The 18,253-nt window shown below is 33.5% G+C and overlaps 2 protein-coding genes across 3 annotated transcripts in view; one reads left to right on the top strand and one right to left on the bottom strand.

The window, feature by feature from the left end:
- The window catches only part of LOC126739006 (CCR4-NOT transcription complex subunit 6-like), a 110,417-nt gene extending 103,001 nt beyond the window's left edge, over positions 1 to 7,416 (top strand). For both annotated transcript variants that reach the window (XM_050444529.1, XM_050444530.1), the window contains 3 exons: positions 29 to 243; positions 2,392 to 2,601; positions 3,176 to 7,416. In XM_050444529.1, the coding sequence (XP_050300486.1) occupies positions 29 to 243; positions 2,392 to 2,601; positions 3,176 to 3,179 (429 nt within the window). In that variant the 3' untranslated portion in view covers positions 3,180 to 7,416. The remainder of the gene's footprint in view (positions 1 to 28; positions 244 to 2,391; positions 2,602 to 3,175) is intronic.
- A 1,962-nt stretch (positions 7,417 to 9,378) lies between these two features.
- LOC126738872 (chromobox protein homolog 1-like) lies at positions 9,379 to 16,258 on the bottom strand. Its single transcript, XM_050444334.1, has 3 exons — positions 16,029 to 16,258; positions 12,309 to 12,515; positions 9,379 to 9,894 (listed from the first exon to the last, which is right to left on the bottom strand). Exons 1-3 carry the CDS (start codon positions 16,177 to 16,179, stop codon positions 9,734 to 9,736), a joined length of 519 nt encoding a protein of 172 aa, XP_050300291.1. The 5' UTR covers positions 16,180 to 16,258; the 3' UTR covers positions 9,379 to 9,733.
- Between the last annotated feature and the right edge of the window lie 1,995 nt (positions 16,259 to 18,253).

Genomic DNA, 18,253 nt, shown 5'->3' on the forward strand with positions numbered 1-18,253 from the left:
ATTTTATAATATCGTATAACTCTTTCAGGTGCTGTGCGGTGATTTCAACTCGTTACCAGACTCGGGAGTAATCGAATTTCTGAGCACGGGGCGCGTGTCCCAGGACCACAAAGACTTTAAGGCCTTGAGCTATAAAAGTTGCCTGGAAAAAGTTCTCAGCTGTGATAAGCCCAATGAATTTACGCATTCCTTTAAGCTGGCTTCCGCTTACAATGACGAGATCATGCCTTTTACTAATTATACGTAAGTTACTTTCCTATATCGCATACATGTGTATATATTACGGGTAAAGTTAGAATAAGGGTTAAACTTAGGTTTACCCGGATAAACTGCACAATACCCAGAAAACATGGGTAAAGTCCGAAATAATATTGAAATTACACATATTTCGGATTTTACCCGGGTAAACCGCGTTCTATCCGCTTTTGCGTGGGTAAAGTTGGATGTAGGAATTATTATTGCATCATCTTTCACCACGTTCAGTTCAGTTTTAAAATGGAAACCGAAGAGAGTGGACGTGCGCGTTTAGCACAGCGTTTTTATGAAGTTTTTAACGAGTTGGTGTCTACGAAAAGTGCAAATAGTTTTTATTTTAATAATGAACAATACCAAGAAATGTTAGAATCAGTCAAGTTGGCAAAAAACTAAAACTAAAACTACGCTACAATATCGGCGGTTAAAGAGGTTTGACATATGTTCTGTTAGAGGCGTTGAAAAGCTTATTGCTCGTGTATCGTCAGGTGAATCTAGCATTAAATATTACGTTACAAACGACGAAATGTTTGACATTTTGCATGATGCACGTTTAGCTATAGGACATTGCGGTAAGCACCGTATGGAAAGTGAATGTAAAAAAAAGTACAAGAATATAACTCAAGATGTTATTAAGTTATATCTGCGCTTGTGTGAGGGGTGCCAAAAGAAACTGAAATCTGCCAAAAAAGGACTTGTGGTTAAACCAATGGTTTTTTCGGAGATGAACAGCCGTTGTCAAGTGGATCTAATTGACATGCAATCCCATCCGGATAGAGAATACAAATTTATTATGGTGTATCAGGACCACTTAACTAAGTTTGTTCAAATACGTCCATTAACGTCGAAAAGGGCTGAGGAAGTAGCTAAGAGCCTGGTAGACTTATTTTGTATTTTCGGCGCCCCATCTATACTACAATCGGACAACGGCCGGGAGTTCGCCAACCATGTCATTGAAGAGTTATGTACGATGTGGAGTGGCCTTAAAATAGTCCATGAGAAACCACGTCACAGTCAGTCACAAGGCAGCGGGGAAAGAGCAAATCAAGATATACAGAACATGCTTATGACGTGGATGGACGATGAAAACTGCACGCGATGGTCAGAAGGTCTAAGATTTGTTCAGTTAATGAAAAATAGGGCATACCATGATAGGATAAAACAAGCTCCTTATGCCGCCATGTTTGGGCATGATATTAAAGTCGGCCACACGGATTTTTTTGGAAATCCACATCAGCTTTTCCAAAAAAAGCTATTGAAAATTTCAGAAAATCAGAGCAAGTGTGTAGAGTGTGACAATTTAAATACATCAGGGAATATAAGGTGTGAACTTTGCTTGTACCAAAGGAATATATAGTCAAACAGACTAGACGCAAAAAAAAATTTAGAAAATCAAGCAAAGAAGATGAAAGCTTTATCTAATTCAAAGTTTCCCCCATGTTCTGTTGGAGATACAGTGAGAGTAAAAATTCCAGACGTTGATCGAGAAAGGGGTGATTTTAGAAACATTCTCATGACAGTTATCGAGAAAACTGACGAAAATGTGTATAAGCTAGCGCACAAGAGAGGAACTATCGAAGAAATGTTTTCTAGGAACCAATTTTCTGTGTGCAGTGAGAAGCTTATTGAGATGGAAAGTGTATCACCGGAAAAGAAAATTTTAAGACAACTTGCAAACGAACAGTCACTTTTAGGAGGTCAAGGTTATAAACGATGCAACTGTAAAACTAAATGCATGACCGATAAATGTAAATGTAAAGCTATTGGAATTCTTTGTAACTCGAAATGTCACAGCAGCTTGTCTTGTTTGAACAAATAGATTATATTTATTTTTACTTTGTTAGGATACAGTTTTAGTGTAACCTTTGATTTGTAAAATCTGTTTTTTTAATTAAATAAATTTCTCCAAATATTTATGGCGTTATTTTTTAACATTAACCACGCCAAGGCGGATAGAACGCGGTTTACCCGGGTAAAGCCCGAAACGTGTACAATTTTATTAATATTTTGGACTTTACCCATGTTTTCTGGGTATTGTGCAGTTTATCCGGGTAAACCTAAGTTTAACCGTTATTCTAACTTTACCCGTAACATATATATATAGTGGGTGATACATTAATTTATCCTATTGTTATTTAGATTTGAATTCAAAGGAATAATAGACTACATATTTTACGCGAAAAACTCAATGACACCGCTGGGTCTGTTGGGTCCGATATCTCAAGATTGGATTACGCAAAACAAAGTGATTGGCTGTCCGCATCCTCACGTTTATTCCGATCATTTTCCGTTGCTGGTGGAGTTGGAAATGGTACCGACGATATCCGGACCCATGAATGGAATTATCAGGTAAGCTATTCTTTTTTAGTTTCATGGATGGGTATGTACTTTATCACTTATTAAACTAGCCATCAAATATACAATGTGGACCTTGGGAGCGGGAAGTTTTAATAATGTTGTTAGTTCGTAACCATGAATAGTTGGCTGTGGACTGTTTTGTTAAATTATCATCGTATGCCATTTAGTAATTCAAATTCACTTGAAAACATCTTGTCGAACTTGCATTGTCTTATTTATTTAATGTAACACGACGTTTCGGTTGGTAAGTATGTCCAACCGTTATCAAGTGTAAACTGTTTAATCAGTTTACACTTGATAACGGTTGTCACGTCGTGATACATTAAATAAATAAGACAATGCAAGTTCGACAAGATGTTTTCACTGTACCATTGTCTACCACCTTCAAAAATCAAATTCACTTATTGCTCTTTTGATTTCATAAATTAATATAAGGACGTCGATTTAAGAATAGTACTAAAATTAAGATTAAGTTAAAAAGTTTCAAATTTCTATGCACGCAAGTGTAGATAACGGTTAAATAAAGGGGTAAGTTTGCAATTTGTATGAAACATTTTGTTTTCAGGTAGCAACCGATGATTTACTAAATGGAAATGATACAAGAAGATAAAGAAAATAACCACATTGTCGCCTTCGCATCCATGCTGAGTACCTGTACCGGATAAAACACGCCACAGGTTTATTTTTATCTACCCTACATGTATACAAACCATTCTTTCTTTTTTGCCTTTTTTACAACTACACTTTTTATCATAACATGGCCACATTTTAACAACTTTAGTGTAAAATTCGATTAGCAGTACGATCTTGAATACTTTGTTGTCATTAAATGTGCATTATATCGCAATTTCTTTGTAAATAAATCGGTACCTGACGGCCTCACAAAAAATCCATTATAATCATCGTTATGCAGCTGATAAATAACTCATTTTCTTCGAACACATTATATAAATATATCGGTCTTTACACCACACGCACACAAAAAAATCTAAAAATCAAGTTGAGGTTACTGTGATTTTGTATTCTTCTATTTTTATTTTTTAAGGAACGAGCTTTTTTAGCATACGTACAGAATATTATAAATTCAGCAAATTAACTATTAAATAATATTAATGTTAATGTTAAAATGTAAGTTGCATTAGTTTTTCTAGAGATCTCAAGTTAAGGGCATCGAATTTGTAATATGCTGTAGCAAGGTAAGTAACATGTATTATATCAATGTAATAAAAAAATTAATATTAAATATAAATATTGTGTCAATTTTGTGCTGGTTTTGGTTTGGATATAAGTGCAATACTGTCCAATGTAAGAATATGATAATTTGTTAACTTTGTTAATAATTGAAAATTAATCCTTTTATATAGTTGCTCAAAATTGTGAAACATGTTTTAATTAAATGAGGAGGTTATCTTGGCCTAAATTCAATTTTTTAGGTCTTGTACTGAAATATTTCACATTTAAAACTACTTGACTTAATGTTTTCAGAGAGTGTAGGTCATTAAAAAATGCGAATAAGAGTGGTCGAGCTAAGTTATCTAAGTGCTAAAATTAAAAATTGCTAGAAATCAAAGAAAACTTGACAAATAAGGAAAATAAAACAAATGTAATTTTTTTATGGAGAATTGGCTTTATTAACAAACACAGAGATAAACTAAAATAAATGTTCTGTGGTAAGACATCAAAGAAACTTCGTAAAGCAAAATAAGTGAAGAAATAACGGAAATGATCTAAGTCCACAAAAATAATAAATGATTAAAAATCTAAAATAGTGGTAAAAAATGCCCTATTGTTCTGATCAAAGTACTTTAGCATTGCGCGAAGGTCTTTTTTCTTACTTTCCTTTATTTGCTCAACACCAGGCAAGGCTAAGAGCTCAACCGACTTTAAATTTTGCACAGTCACACCCTTTTTTAATACACGGCACTTCTCCCATCCTATTAAGTCACTGAAATTTTTCTTGTACAATACTATGCCGGACTCTCCTTTCGTTACACGTAACCACGACGCTTGTGTAATGCCTAGTTTAGTTGTATTTATAAGTTTTGATGATAGTTTATCAAAATCAAAAAAAGTACATTCACCCATATCTAAGAGTCTGTATGGCCTGGAAGGTCTAGCAGCCGCAATTGCCGCTTTGACATCGTTTACTGTCTGAAGCTTAGAACGTTTTGCTTGTTTCTCGATAAGGGCAAAATCTCTATCTGAAGACGAAAAATTTATGGTCGATGGTGTCAAAATGTCCATTGGCTACTAATAAAATGTATAAGAAAATGAACATTCGGTTTTTTAATAATTGCCCTGCGCAGTTGTCACTCCATATACATAGTTTTCGCTTATAAGTTGAAAGCTGACCTGTGTTCAAGGCTTGTAGAAGACATGATGCCATTTGGTTGCCACCTCGGCCCGACAGTCCTTCATGCCAGATGCACATTATCCGATCTGACGTATCTTGCACATGTATTCCAAAATTGTAGCATGACAACTGGCGGCTGTAATACATACTACTATGCGTTAATTTTGGTAGGGAAAAAACTTTCTGTAGATCCATGGTAATGGTACAGGTATCCCTACCCGGAAGAGTACTACTCGCACTGTCTTCTTGAATGACCTTTAGAGCTTTATCTGTTTTTCTATGATGCAACTCCAGCTCGTTTTTAGCTTTTCTTGATACATTAAGTCTACGTCCTTGCTTCTTAAAAAAAATAAATCACAAGTCTTGCACGTATCAACTCTAGGTCTTCTAAAAGAAAGATTTGGAAAATCCTTTATAAAAACTCCTCTATAGAATTTGTATGTTATAGTGCAACCAGGATGCTTTATTTTAAAAGCGTTGAATAGCTTATAGACATTAAGGTCCGGACTGAGATATTCTTTTTCACTTTTTGAATGGCTGTAGTGGCTCTCGTCCCTCGGAAAGCTGTTGATGTGGTCTTTTACCATCTGTCTATCATGAAGAGTGTACTTGAATTTTTTACAACCTCCTCGTTTATCCTTGAAGGTTGTATGCCCCTCCTTTTTACGCCTAACAAGCGTGGTAATCTTTTGCGGACTGATTCAAGGTCATGGTATAGATCGAAAAGCTTAACTTTTATATCAATCACATCCCTACAGCGAAATTTACATTTACAGGTGATCTGAAATTAAAAAAAAAATCTCAGGATAATGTAACTATCGGCTACAAAGATTTGACTATCGGGCCGCGCCGCGAGTGGTCTAAAATTTCAAGCGAAATATCGTTAAAAATCTCGTACTAACCTCATTTTTGGGAACGGCTTTTCCAGGTTTTTGCAGCTTTGATTTTTGTGTAACATAAGATTTTCCACTCAATCTAGCTTCACTCTGTTTTTTTCTTCTTGATTTCGTATTTGTATTATCGCCAAACGCAATAGAGTTCATTGTAATTACTTTAACATATAAATACACAGACAATAACAATCGAATCTAACGACAACCAACCAAAAATATCGACCTGCATACCGGCACTTAGATCAATTAGCAAAGAATATGATGCCGGACATAGAGGTGGCCCCATCTTTGGACTTCGTTTGCAAGCCCTAGGTTGAAATTGGCACTTAGATCTCATAATAGGATATTGGCGGTGGCATAGAATATATTGAAAGAAAAAAAATGAAAATGTATATTTTGGCACTTAGATCATTTAGCTCGACCACTCTTCAATTATCAAACGGTGACATGACATTTGAAATTGATTGAAATATCACCAAGTCATACTTCTAGTTAAATTTCATTATATCTGCTCTTCCCTTTCTCGTAGACAACCCTAGGGTTTGTTATTGTTTGGTTATGTTATGGTTAGTTTGTTGTTTTTTTTCTTTACTATTACTTACAGTTAACACAGATTGCAGAATCAAACGGTTATTTAAAGTCGAAAACTTAATCTCCAAAATCGAAACTTGGATAACAATCATTTAACAGTAACAACAAAACACTATAAACCAATTTACATTTTTGGCTTAGAAAAACATGTAGATCCCTATTTTTTATTAAGTCATTTCATTAAAAAAAATCAATTGACACCCAGTAAAAGAAGATATAAAATCATATTATATTTTTAATATTCCCTTCATATCGATCACACTATACAAAAAAAACCAAGATAACTCTCTTCTTACCTTATAAAGGCATTGTCTTAATGAAATAATTGCATTTTAACATCAGTCCCAATAAATTAATATTTCTTTTAAGGAACTGTGATACTGTGATATGCGTTATTTTCCCCAACGTTTCCTTTAACGTTGCTTCTATTTTATTTCATGAATTTTTAACTGCTATGGTGTATCTTTTAACTTTTTTTCTGATGTTAAAATGAGATTTATTCAACATTATACTACTGTTACGGCCCTGCTTTAACCTCTACTTATTTCGATGTAATTTTGATGCATAAATTAATTCCGTTAGGTACTTAAGTCGTTTAGGAAATTGTTAATTAAATGTATGTATTATAAGGTTAGCAACAATGTGACATATTATTATGATTATTTGAGGGGCGAGAGCAAAACTGCACTCTAGACAGAATATATTTTACAACATGGCCAACGTTAGGTAGCTATATGATTTTTTAATTAAAATAATTTATTGTCATTATATTATTTAATTTTGTATATTTGGTTTGTATTTTTTTAACTGATTCGCTCTGGTCAGAACTATTTAACTTTTACGACTAAATGAGATGTATATGTTGATTTTGGTCATATTGTAGATATTTATTGCGAGTGTGGGTATCAGCCTATAGTTTGTGTAAGCTGAAAAGTGAAACCAATAAGACAGTAAATATTTTAACATTTATATACGTTTTTATTTATTTCCTTTTTCCTGGATCATTTTAGGGGTAAGTAATTTTAAAGTAGTCGAGAATATTGAATGGAACATTTTTAATATACAGGGTGTCCCGTAATTAATTGGAGATTAAAATGGTCATAACTTTTCTAATGCTCAGATGCGGGATATGGTCTGTGTATATGCTCAAGAAAATTTTCGTAGTCGAAGAGCAGCGCAGCGTTATTTAGATCTGTATCCGGATAGAAGGCAGCCAAATCATCAAACATTTAAAGCGTTGTAGGATAGATTAGGCGAAACGGGCTCATTTCGTTCAAAAGACGTAAATGCGGACAGACCAAGGATAATTGGAGCAGATATGGAAGATGAAATTTTGGTTCGTGTTATCAAAAATCCTGAAACTAGCACAAGACGTATTGAAGCAGCCACTGGTGTAATGAAATCTTCGGTGTTTAAAATTATACGCCAAGAAAAACTGTATCCGTATCATTTCACTCCAGTTCAAAATCTTCTTCCTGCAAGACTCCAATTCAGTCAATTTTTAAGAGAGCGCAAATTGAATGATCCGTTTTTTTGTAATAAAATGTTATTTACGGATGAAGCCACGTTCACAAGGAGAGGTGTTTTTAATTGGCGTAACAATCATATCTATTCGATGGAAAATCCTCATGCTTTCCAAGAACACCATTTTCAACATGAGTTTTCAATAAATATTTGGTGTGGTATCTTTGGGAATTGTATTGTGGGACTGTTTGAATTGCCAGCTAAGCTTAATGGAGAACGTTATCTAAATTTTTTGAGGAATGATCTACCCATTCTTCTAGAAGATGTGCCCCTAAATTTAAGACGTGACAGTTGGTTGCACCGGCACATTATTCAGTCAGAAATTACTTAGACGAAATTTATCCTCATAAATGGATTGGTCGAGGTAGTGAATATCCGCGGCCTGTGCGTAGTCCCGATCTTAATCCCTTAGATTTTTTAATTTTTGGGGTTACTTGAAATCACTTGTGTATAAAAATAAAATAAATAACGTCAGGAATTGTGGCAAAAGATTGTGGAAGGAGTCAATACCATCAGGGCCTAAGAAGAATCATTGTTTGGAGTCAGGCAAAATTTAAATAAAAGAATTAGACGGTGTGTCCTAGTGGATGGTGAACATTTTGAACAATTATTATAATCAACAGCCTTTTCTAATTTTATCGTTGTTAATTAAATTTTAGATTAAGTGTTCATACGCAACCTAATAAAAAAATGCGTTTATTTCGAAAACGGGCTACTTTTTGGAGATCAAAGAAGTATACCTATTTTGAATTAAATGCTGTTTTATTATTTTCACTCGCAAATGTACGTACAGGGAGGTCAAAAAAGTTATAGCCGTTTTAATCACTCAATGTTGTTGTATGTGGCGCTATCTAGTGGCAATAGCAAAATAGATATCATATTCGTGTTCCTCATCACAAATAATAAGAGTACGCCAAATTTTAGGTTCATCTGTCCAGTGGATTCCAAAATATTTCAATAAATGTTTGGTAAAAAATTAGTTTTAACACCCTGTAGAACGAAAAACCAATAACATTTTGCTAAGCGATATTGAGCTCAAACGGTTTATTTTCTTGTCAGATATCCTACATTAACCTATGTCCAATTAATTACGGGACACCCTGTATAGGGTGTCCCATCTAAGAAGATGGGAACTACCAGCATGCACTGAAGGGAGGTAAATACAGGGTACATAGAACTGAAATTAGGAGACAGATAACAGTTTTTAAAGCCTGTAACTCAATGTCAAATTCTAATATATCCATAACTCCACATAGATTCTGCTCAATTTACTAAAAATATTCCGGTTGGTGCCTATAGGCCCAATAAATAAAGAAGAACTTGGAAAAGAACCATTTAAGATTACGCTTCTTCTTGGCTTTTTAGCTAATTAGATGATAATAAGATTGAAAAAAAAAACAAATAAAATTATACAAAAGCAATATATTCTCACTTATAATTATAAATTAACACTCCAAAATTATAGTGGCAGTGAAAATTTAAACTCTTAAAATAATTTTTTAAGCAATACAATGTTCATAAATAACATTGATGATACAAATATTAATGATAAAAAAATAATAACCATGCTCAATGTTTAACATAGAAACTATAAAGATATATGACAAAATATCATGAGTCAAAAAGGCTTTTTACAGAAGAAAAAAGAAAGGAGACCATAGATTTTACCATCCGTTTCTTGTTCTCTTTAGGTCAATTATTTAAAACCCTGTCATAATACTAACCCTATTCAACTTATGACGTTACAACAAATCTGTATTTACTAATTCTCCTTTTCCTCTGCTGATATGCTTGGAGACGTCCATGATAGCCTTTCTTCATAAAACTTTATCACCACCTGAGGACATTTTACGTTTGCTTGTTTGGCTGGCACTAAGTCTGCCTCATCTGTACCTACCCACTTCATTAAGAACATTAATGGTCCTAAAAGTGTTTTTAATATCTTAGTTTTTATGCATTTATTTCTAATAACGTAATTTAAAATGAATATATCGAGAAAATGGTTTTAAGTTTTGTTTTGATACAGTAGTATAGTTTGTAACTGAAATATAAAGTACACCTTCATCCAAAATAACTGTAAGGGGTTAAACATCTTATTGATTTTTTAAGGTAAATCATTTTTTTTTTGTAAAAACTTAATTAAAAATGTATTTTTTAATTAAGTTTTTTAGTTAAATTTCTTGAGAAGATTCACAAGCAGCTTCTCAAACACGTATACGAAAATGCGACAATCACCGTTAAAATCTCGGCAGAGATTTGCAAATGGTGAAACAAACAAAATTCAAATAAAAAGAGGAGTAAGACAAGGGGACACCATCTCCCCAAAGCTGTTTACACTGGCACTGGAAGACGTTTTTAAAACTCTGGACTGGAACGAGAAAGGCATCAAATCAAAATCGACGGCAAACATCTGAGCCATTTACGCTTTGCGGATGATATAGTACTCTTTAGCCAGAATATAATAGAATTACAGGAGATGTTGGCAGAACTTCAAAGAAAATCGAAAAGAATAGGTTTAACCATGAATTTAAATAAAATAAAAGTCATGTCACCTGACAATATTCAAGTACATATAGAAGACCCAATTATTGACAACGTCGAAGAATATGTATATTTGGGACATTGCATCAAATTGGGCAAAGAAAATCAAACTGCCAAAATAAACAGACGTGTTCGTTTGACATGGGCAGCCACGGGTAAACTGTCACACGTCTTGAGAAATGAAACTATTCCAATTAATTTGAAAAGAAAGGTCTTCAATGCCTGCTTACTGCCCGTGATGACTTACGGAATGGAAACCATGACACTCACTGTTAAATCAGCTAACAAGCTTAGGACCACCCAAAGAGCGATAGAGCGGATGATGCTAGGAATAAGCCTGAGAGACCATATCACAAATGAGAGTATTAGACAAAGAACTAAAGTTGAAGACGTCATAACACGCATAGCCCACCTGAAATGGAGCTGGGTAGGACACGTCGCCCGACAGGACGACTTGAGATGGTCAAGACACATCGTTCAATGGAGACCTCGCATACATAAACGCAGCGTTGGCAGAACACAGTTACGCTGGCTCGATGATGTCAAAAACAAAGTGGGCAACAGATGGCACCAACTGGCACAGAACAAAGAAACATGGAAGAATATAGGGGAGACCTATGTCCAGGAGTGGATCATGGAATTGAACACTATTGGGATTATTGTTCTTATAATTTATTGCACACATTATAATAATAGGTCCCTGACAATTTTCAACCATTCGCAATCATAAGTAAAGAGCTTAACTTACACAGAGATTTTTTGGATAGAATTAAAAGAATTGTTGACAGCATACCCCTTTTCCATTCAGTGTATAAATGGATTCTTTCTAACTACTCTGTTATAAAAATTGTAAAACTTGATCTATTTTATTAATGTATATATGTACAAAATTTTATACAATAACACACATTTTATTAATTATGACCATGTTATTGCACATATTATAATAATAGTTCCCTAGCAAGCAATTTTCAACCATCTGCAAATATAAGGAAAGAGCATTAACTTACATGGAGATTTTTTGGATAGAATTAAAAGAATTGTTGATAGCATATCCCTTTTCCATTCAGTGTATGGATGGATTCTTTGTAACTACTCTGTTATAAAAATTGTAAACTTGATCTATTTTATTAATGTATATATGTACAAAATTATATGCAATAACATACATTTTACTTAATATGACCGTGTATTATTTTAATATTGTAATATATAAGCCTGAAAACTTAATGTAAATTGGGTTTTATTGTTCTTTGGTGTTCCCACAAGGTACATATATTTATGTTATGAAACTAAATAAAGTAAATGCGTGCTTTGCCTTGTACAAAATTACAATATTGCAATATCTGGGCATACTGACAGAATCTAAAGCCAATTGCCAAATATAAAGCGCAAGCTGCTCCTCAAAGTCAGGAAGTAATAAATTAAGATAAGGGATAACTGGCAATATTCTAAGGGAATGGTATGATCAATCAAAACTACTTTAGTACCTCTCGAGACAAAATATTTGATTTAGGGGCAAAAAAGAGTGAAAGGTCCCTGTTTATTTAACCTTACTTAAAAAAAAAAAAATCTTGTTGCTTTTTTAATTTGTATGTGCGGAATTAGAATATCAAACAAATTTCTTTGCTACATTATTATTATAGTACCAAAGTTTCACAAATGAAAGAAGAAGCAAAAGTAAGTGAGCAAGTTTGCTTACATTACAGAACAGATTTCCCTATCCCTTAATGCTACTAAGAAACTCAAATAATGTGGCTTTTGCAGAAACTTATTCTTTAGTAAAGAAAACATACCTGAACTATTAGTTGCCCCAATAATTTTTTCAGGTTCAAGTCCACGATCAAATCCAGCCAACTTTTTGTCTTCCCCTTTCCATTTTTTACCACCTTTTTGATCCGGTGTGGGTGTGCTAGTACTTTTTCTCTTTTTACTTCTTTCAGACTCCTTTTCTGCCCTGTCTGCTTCAAAAGCTTTTATCAAGCCTGGACAGTCTAAATTACCTAAAAGCAAAGAGCTTTTTACAACTTTGAGGGAAATATATGCAAAAAAATAAAAAAAAAGTCTGTAAAAGCACAATAATTAGTTAAAATCAAAATCTACTCTACAAAATATCAAAGAACATTGTTAATTCCAAAATTCAGGTTGTGTAATACCATCAGACTGTCAAGGAATACTGATCAGTTTTACTGGTGTTTTTTAGTCATTATGTTTATGTACTGGCATAATTGGCATATTACAATGCTCCTTTATCTTCAATGGGCAAATGTCCTTAAACTTCATATTTCAGCATGGCAAAGAATAATTAATTACACCAACCACATGGTCAACCTATTGGGAATATGATCTATTCACAATAAAGAGATTCAGTTTAAGAAGCCTAGTCAAACCTAAACCCAATTGCTAATATCCAAGGCCTCATTCCTAACTAAATATTTATTACAATTACTCCCCAAAAAGTATAAGAGAATAATTTCGATATTTATCAGTTATATTAATATTTTTTTTGTACTGTATAGTAAGCAGCATGTTGAAAATGTTACATATTGTATGCCAATATCAATTACTTTGCATATCAGATCCAAAGTAATAATTGATATAAGATATTATGGTATTATTAAAATTTAACAAATAATTTTTTGTATATAACTCCTTCCTGAGATTTTATAATTTTGTCATGCATTCAGTTGCAAAGTTCAACCTTTCAGACTAAAAAAAAAACCTAAAGATGTTGAATTTCAATATCAAGTTGTTATTATACATACTATGGTTTTAGTATGTCACTTATAAGCATTAATTTGCCCAAAAAATCATGTCATATCATCAGGCAGACAAAATTATGATGTCAAAGAGTAATTAAAATAGTTTCGGTCATCCTCTACTAAATATAAGAAGTTGTTAATTTTTGTTGACATAACAATTATCCTATTGTGCTAATTATGTGATTTTAATGTTTGTGTAGACCCTGTTTAGTCACTTTCTCATGCATCTTAATATGCCCTTTTTATTTATTGTTAGTAATTTTAACCTTTGACCTTGCCAGAAGCACTGTGGCTTTTTATGTGTTGTGACGAAAACCCTCATTGTATATCCCTGATGATGGACATCTTATATGTACGAAACATATAGGATAGATGGTTTTACAAATAAATTTAATGGAGGATGACCGAAACTATTTTAGTTACCCTTTGACATATTAACTCCACTGCAAGTATGGACTACTTCTTCAACTTTAAAATTGATGGTTTAGTGGCTTTTGTCAAAACTAACGAAAAATGGTTGAGTTTTTTGCAAAATGGGTAGATTTGGATATATATTTATTACTTAGACTGGCAGAAACTCAAATTTTATCATAACAAGGGTGTTATCACTTACTAAGTCACTCACTATGGAACATGGGCGGAGTTAGGGGGGGGCTTAGCCCCCTTTAAAATGAAATTAGCCCCCCCAAAAAAATTGTTCAAAACGTAAAAAAACAGAAAGTATAAGACTTAAAGAATATGTGATTGAAGCTTCCACTTCCGCAGTACACGAAGAAACGTTCTTAAATTCACCTTTGATAAAAAATGAGGCACAAAAGTTTTGGCTAATTTCAATTTATTATAGGTCTCTCGACAATATAATAAATCATCTAAAAATAATATTTTCTTCCAAAAGTCAGAAATTAGCTAAATCTGTCTTCAATTTTTTGCAGATGGATTTTGATGGTAGTTTGGAATTCATTAAATTGTATGGAGATACCTTTTTAATCGATAAGGAGCTATTAAAAGCTGAAATGACCATTATTGGGAATTGCATAAATAAAAGCCAGAGCCGCAACATTACCATTTCTGATATTAAAGATGTATTAAGAAAAGAGACTTTTCCAAATGCATATACCCGTATGCAAATAGCATTAGTTTTGCCAATTTCTTCAGCGTCCTGCGAACTCTTTTTCTCAACAATGAGAAGAATTAAAAATTGGTTTAGGTCAACCATGGGTCAGGATCAATTTAGTTCTTTAGCACTAACCACTCTTAGTATTGAAAGTGGTCTAACAAAGTCATTGTCGCCAGATAAAATTTTAAAAGAGTTTTTAAAATAAGGAATTCGAAAACTTTTAATAGAGTAGTTATAAGATAATTTTATTGGATTTCATTTTATTTAAGGACATTTTAAATAAATTTTGCTTTTACTATTTTTGAAGAATTATTGCATTTTATTAAAATGATATTGGTTTTGAAGGTGGCAGACAATGGAGAAGTATTATCTAATTGTCGGATTTGCATTGTCTTAATTAATTTAAACAAAGTTAAACACAACGTTTTGGTTGGTAAGTATCTCCAACTGATACCAAGTGTAAACTGCTAGTTTACACTTAATATAACATTTTAATATAATAATGGTTGGAGATACTTACCAACCGAAACGTCGTGTTTAACTTTGTCTAAATAAATTAAGTCCGACAATTAGATATTAAAATGATATTATTTTGAACTTTGAAATTTTTCTTGAAAGTTTAAAATTTTTTTAAAAACTAGCGACTTTTGACTTTTGCTGTGTATGCAATATACTCCAATGCATAGATACAGAATGGTTCATACATTATGTATATTGCAATAAAATTCAGAAACATCTTCCTTGGATGAAACCTAATATGAGAATAAAAATAAAACAAATTCATGATATTATGTATATAGTATAGCACATTAGAATAGAACCTGTTTAAGACTATTCTTTTTTTTTTAATAATTTTAATGGCTTATAAGTGAAAATGAAGGTGCCCACCAAAAAATTTGTTACCTCTGGCGGACTTTTCTTTGATGGCCACCACCTCACCTCTTCGTGTAACTCTGCCCCTGGATGGGGGCTTTAGCCCCCCCATTTTTGAGGCTCTAACTTCGCCCATGCTATGGAACATGATTAATCATTAGAATAACCCTGTATTTGATTAGTTTAGGGCTTGGTTGTATTGGATTGGGATGTTTTGGGTTGGGATAAATTGTTTTGAGTTTGTATTTCATTTACGCTCTATATATTTTTTTCATACAAACATAGTCTAAAAATGTTAGAAAATATGAAGAGTCTGAACCTCTACATGAAGGAGTCTGCATATTAAGCACATGGATGGGGTAAGCTTCCCATGTGCTCGACATCCTAACTCAAAACAATTTATCCCGATCCAATCTAACCTATCCCAACCCAACCCTTTCCGTCCCATCTCAACCCCTTGTAAATAAATGTTAAGCATTTACAGTTGTCATCTGCTTGTTGACAAAACTAATCAAATACTTGGGTATTCCAATGATTAATCATGTCTAATAGTGAGTTAAAAATGAACATTTTGTTTGGGAAATTAATTTTTTACATAGTTGATATTATTTTACTACAACAAACCAAAAGTGAGGTTATAATTTCTGTTGATGTATTTGTGTAAATGTTCTATTAAATGACCCATAAGCAGCATAAAATAGTGATTGTGGTTATAATTATGATTAGGTTTATCCAGTTATTACAACAATTGAAAAAAAACATACTTTCGGGCTCCCAAGTGTTGTCCTTATCATCATAACCAATCCATTTTAAAAGGTATTCTCTGACGCCGTTCTTTACTCGTACGTCGATTATTTTTTCAACAACGTATTCTTCGGCTGGTTCCGGACTCGGTGACGCTTTTTTTGATCCCATTTTTGAAGCTTTTTGTATTTATTAAAAAAAAAATTCCCAAGCAGTAAACACCGCGGACGAAAATAATAAGAACATAACCTTAAATACTTTTAGTTTTGTTGAGAATTGGCGGCGTGTTCGAAATCGCAATGGATTCCGCTACGCTGCCAAGTGTAATAATTGTCCGAACGGAATAAATATTTGGGTTATTGCCAACTGTACCAATTTTTACAATGTTGTAGCGTTTTTCTCGCTCTATAGGTTAATTAAAATAATCTGAAATAGTCAACTAGTTTATTTATACAGTTTACGACGAAAACATGATCACCCACGACTACTAAATATACTTCTTTTTAGTGTATTTATTTACAACTATTTAAATTTTGCGCCAATGTTCCAAAATTTACTGCAATAAACTGACAACTGACTTATATACCAAGTTTAACACCTTAAACTGGTCTAGTGGAAATCGGTTTAGCTTAAATCGATTTAAATAAATGGATAATCTGGTTTTAAACCGTTTTAAACTACCGTGTAAACACTTATGCAAATGTTGTAGAAAAATAAATACACCGATATTTTAGGGTTAGATGTTAATATTTTGCCAAATCATTTTGTTATCACTTGTTAAACTAGTCAACTTTTTAAGTAATGAACTAACTAGTCAGCCGGACCCTTTTTTGAATGGTGGAATCCCTTTCTTAATCCTCTCATGTAAACACTAGCCAAACCGAATTATCTTTTAACCGGTTTAATCCGGTTTAGCCGCTAAAATAGTTTAATTGCCCGTATAAACTTAGTACTATAATCGGCAGATATAATCGGCAGAACGCTGTTCTGAAAGAGTTCCGCTGACCTTTATGACGTCAGTACATATGTCTACGATAGAGTGAGATTGTGTAAAATCCTAAAATCTTGATTAGACTTAGATGTAACTTCTTCTATTACTTGCCTAATTCAGTCATATCTAAGTAATATTATTAAAATAAACCAGGCAAGTCTTCTAGGACAGTCCTATTAAAATCGTTTCCAAGTTACCCAATAATTTCAGTCATAATCTAGCACGCACCGTGAAAGCCCTCTTCTCCTGATCTTTAGGGACCAACTTAACTTGCCAGTATTCCCTTTCCAATTCTTGCATGAAGAAGATCTTTGATCCAGCCAGGGTGTCCAAAGTTATCTTAAAAGTTCCATTAATCCGAAGAAGACAATAGCTGTCCTTTTTAGTTACGTTATTAAGCTGCAGAATCTGGAGAAATCTGCTGAAGACGCAGAATCTGGTCAATCCGTCTTTCTTCTTTACCAGGTACCACCGGTGAAGAACATGGGCTGCTAGATGGTTTTAGGACGCCTTTCATGGCCATACTCTTAATAATTTTATCAGACTTCTCTCTCTTTTGTCCAGTGGTAGTCTGCAGGCTAGGAGAAGCATTTCCTATATTGATTTTGTGCTGGACTATGTTGATCCGGCGCTTTTTTCAAGTTTCAAAAACATCTCAATATCTAGGGATCAAATGTCTCACCCTTTTTCTTTGGTCTGGCCTTAGATCGTTGCCCCACGACGATACCACCTCTTAATTCTTTCAGAATAATACGCTGTCGCGTATTACTTTGTTAATTTCTAATTTCTAAAATATTTTACGCATGCAGGCTTTACATACATTAGTGTACAAACCACATAGAATCGTAATCTTAAAATTATTATGCTGTCTATTGCATAATAAAAATTATTATTATTCTGTAAAAAATGAAAAGAGCAAATACCTATCAGAGGCAGCCTCTCATCGACGAGAGGAAGGGTTATTGCCATTATTTTAGACAATGCGTCTTGCAATCTTCAATTCCCCAACCTGTATATGAATTACAAAGCTGGTACCGCTTTGCGTGTAATCGACGCCACGCATTTATTTTGTGCACAAGTTTGGTCGTGCAAGGTAAAAAGCAGTAGTATTGGCAGGTGTACAACCTAAATTATATACTATGGCAAAATAGCTTACCGCTCTATAGACTACCACTAACGTCATATGTTATCGCAACTCTGATGAGAGCTCTCTGAGGCTCCTCAGTAAGTAAAATGATGTAACTATAATATAGA

Source organism: Anthonomus grandis, chromosome 7, assembly GCF_022605725.1.
Source record: "Anthonomus grandis grandis chromosome 7, icAntGran1.3, whole genome shotgun sequence".
Taxonomy (NCBI): Eukaryota; Metazoa; Arthropoda; class Insecta; order Coleoptera; family Curculionidae; genus Anthonomus; species Anthonomus grandis.

What these genes read in the sequence shown, in the direction of transcription:
- LOC126738872 (XM_050444334.1), bottom strand. Translation starts at nt 16,179, where the DNA reads ATGGGATCAAAAAAAGCGTCACCGAGTCCGGAACCAGCCGAAGAATAC. An exon ending in CAACACTTGGGAGCCCGAAA is followed by an intron (nt 12,516 to 16,028) that starts GTATGTTTTTTT and finishes CTTTGCTTTTAG; the next exon opens with GTAATTTAGACTGTCCAGGC. An exon ending in TGGGGCAACTAATAGTTCAG is followed by an intron (nt 9,895 to 12,308) that starts GTATGTTTTCTT and finishes AAACACTTTTAG; the next exon opens with GACCATTAATGTTCTTAATG.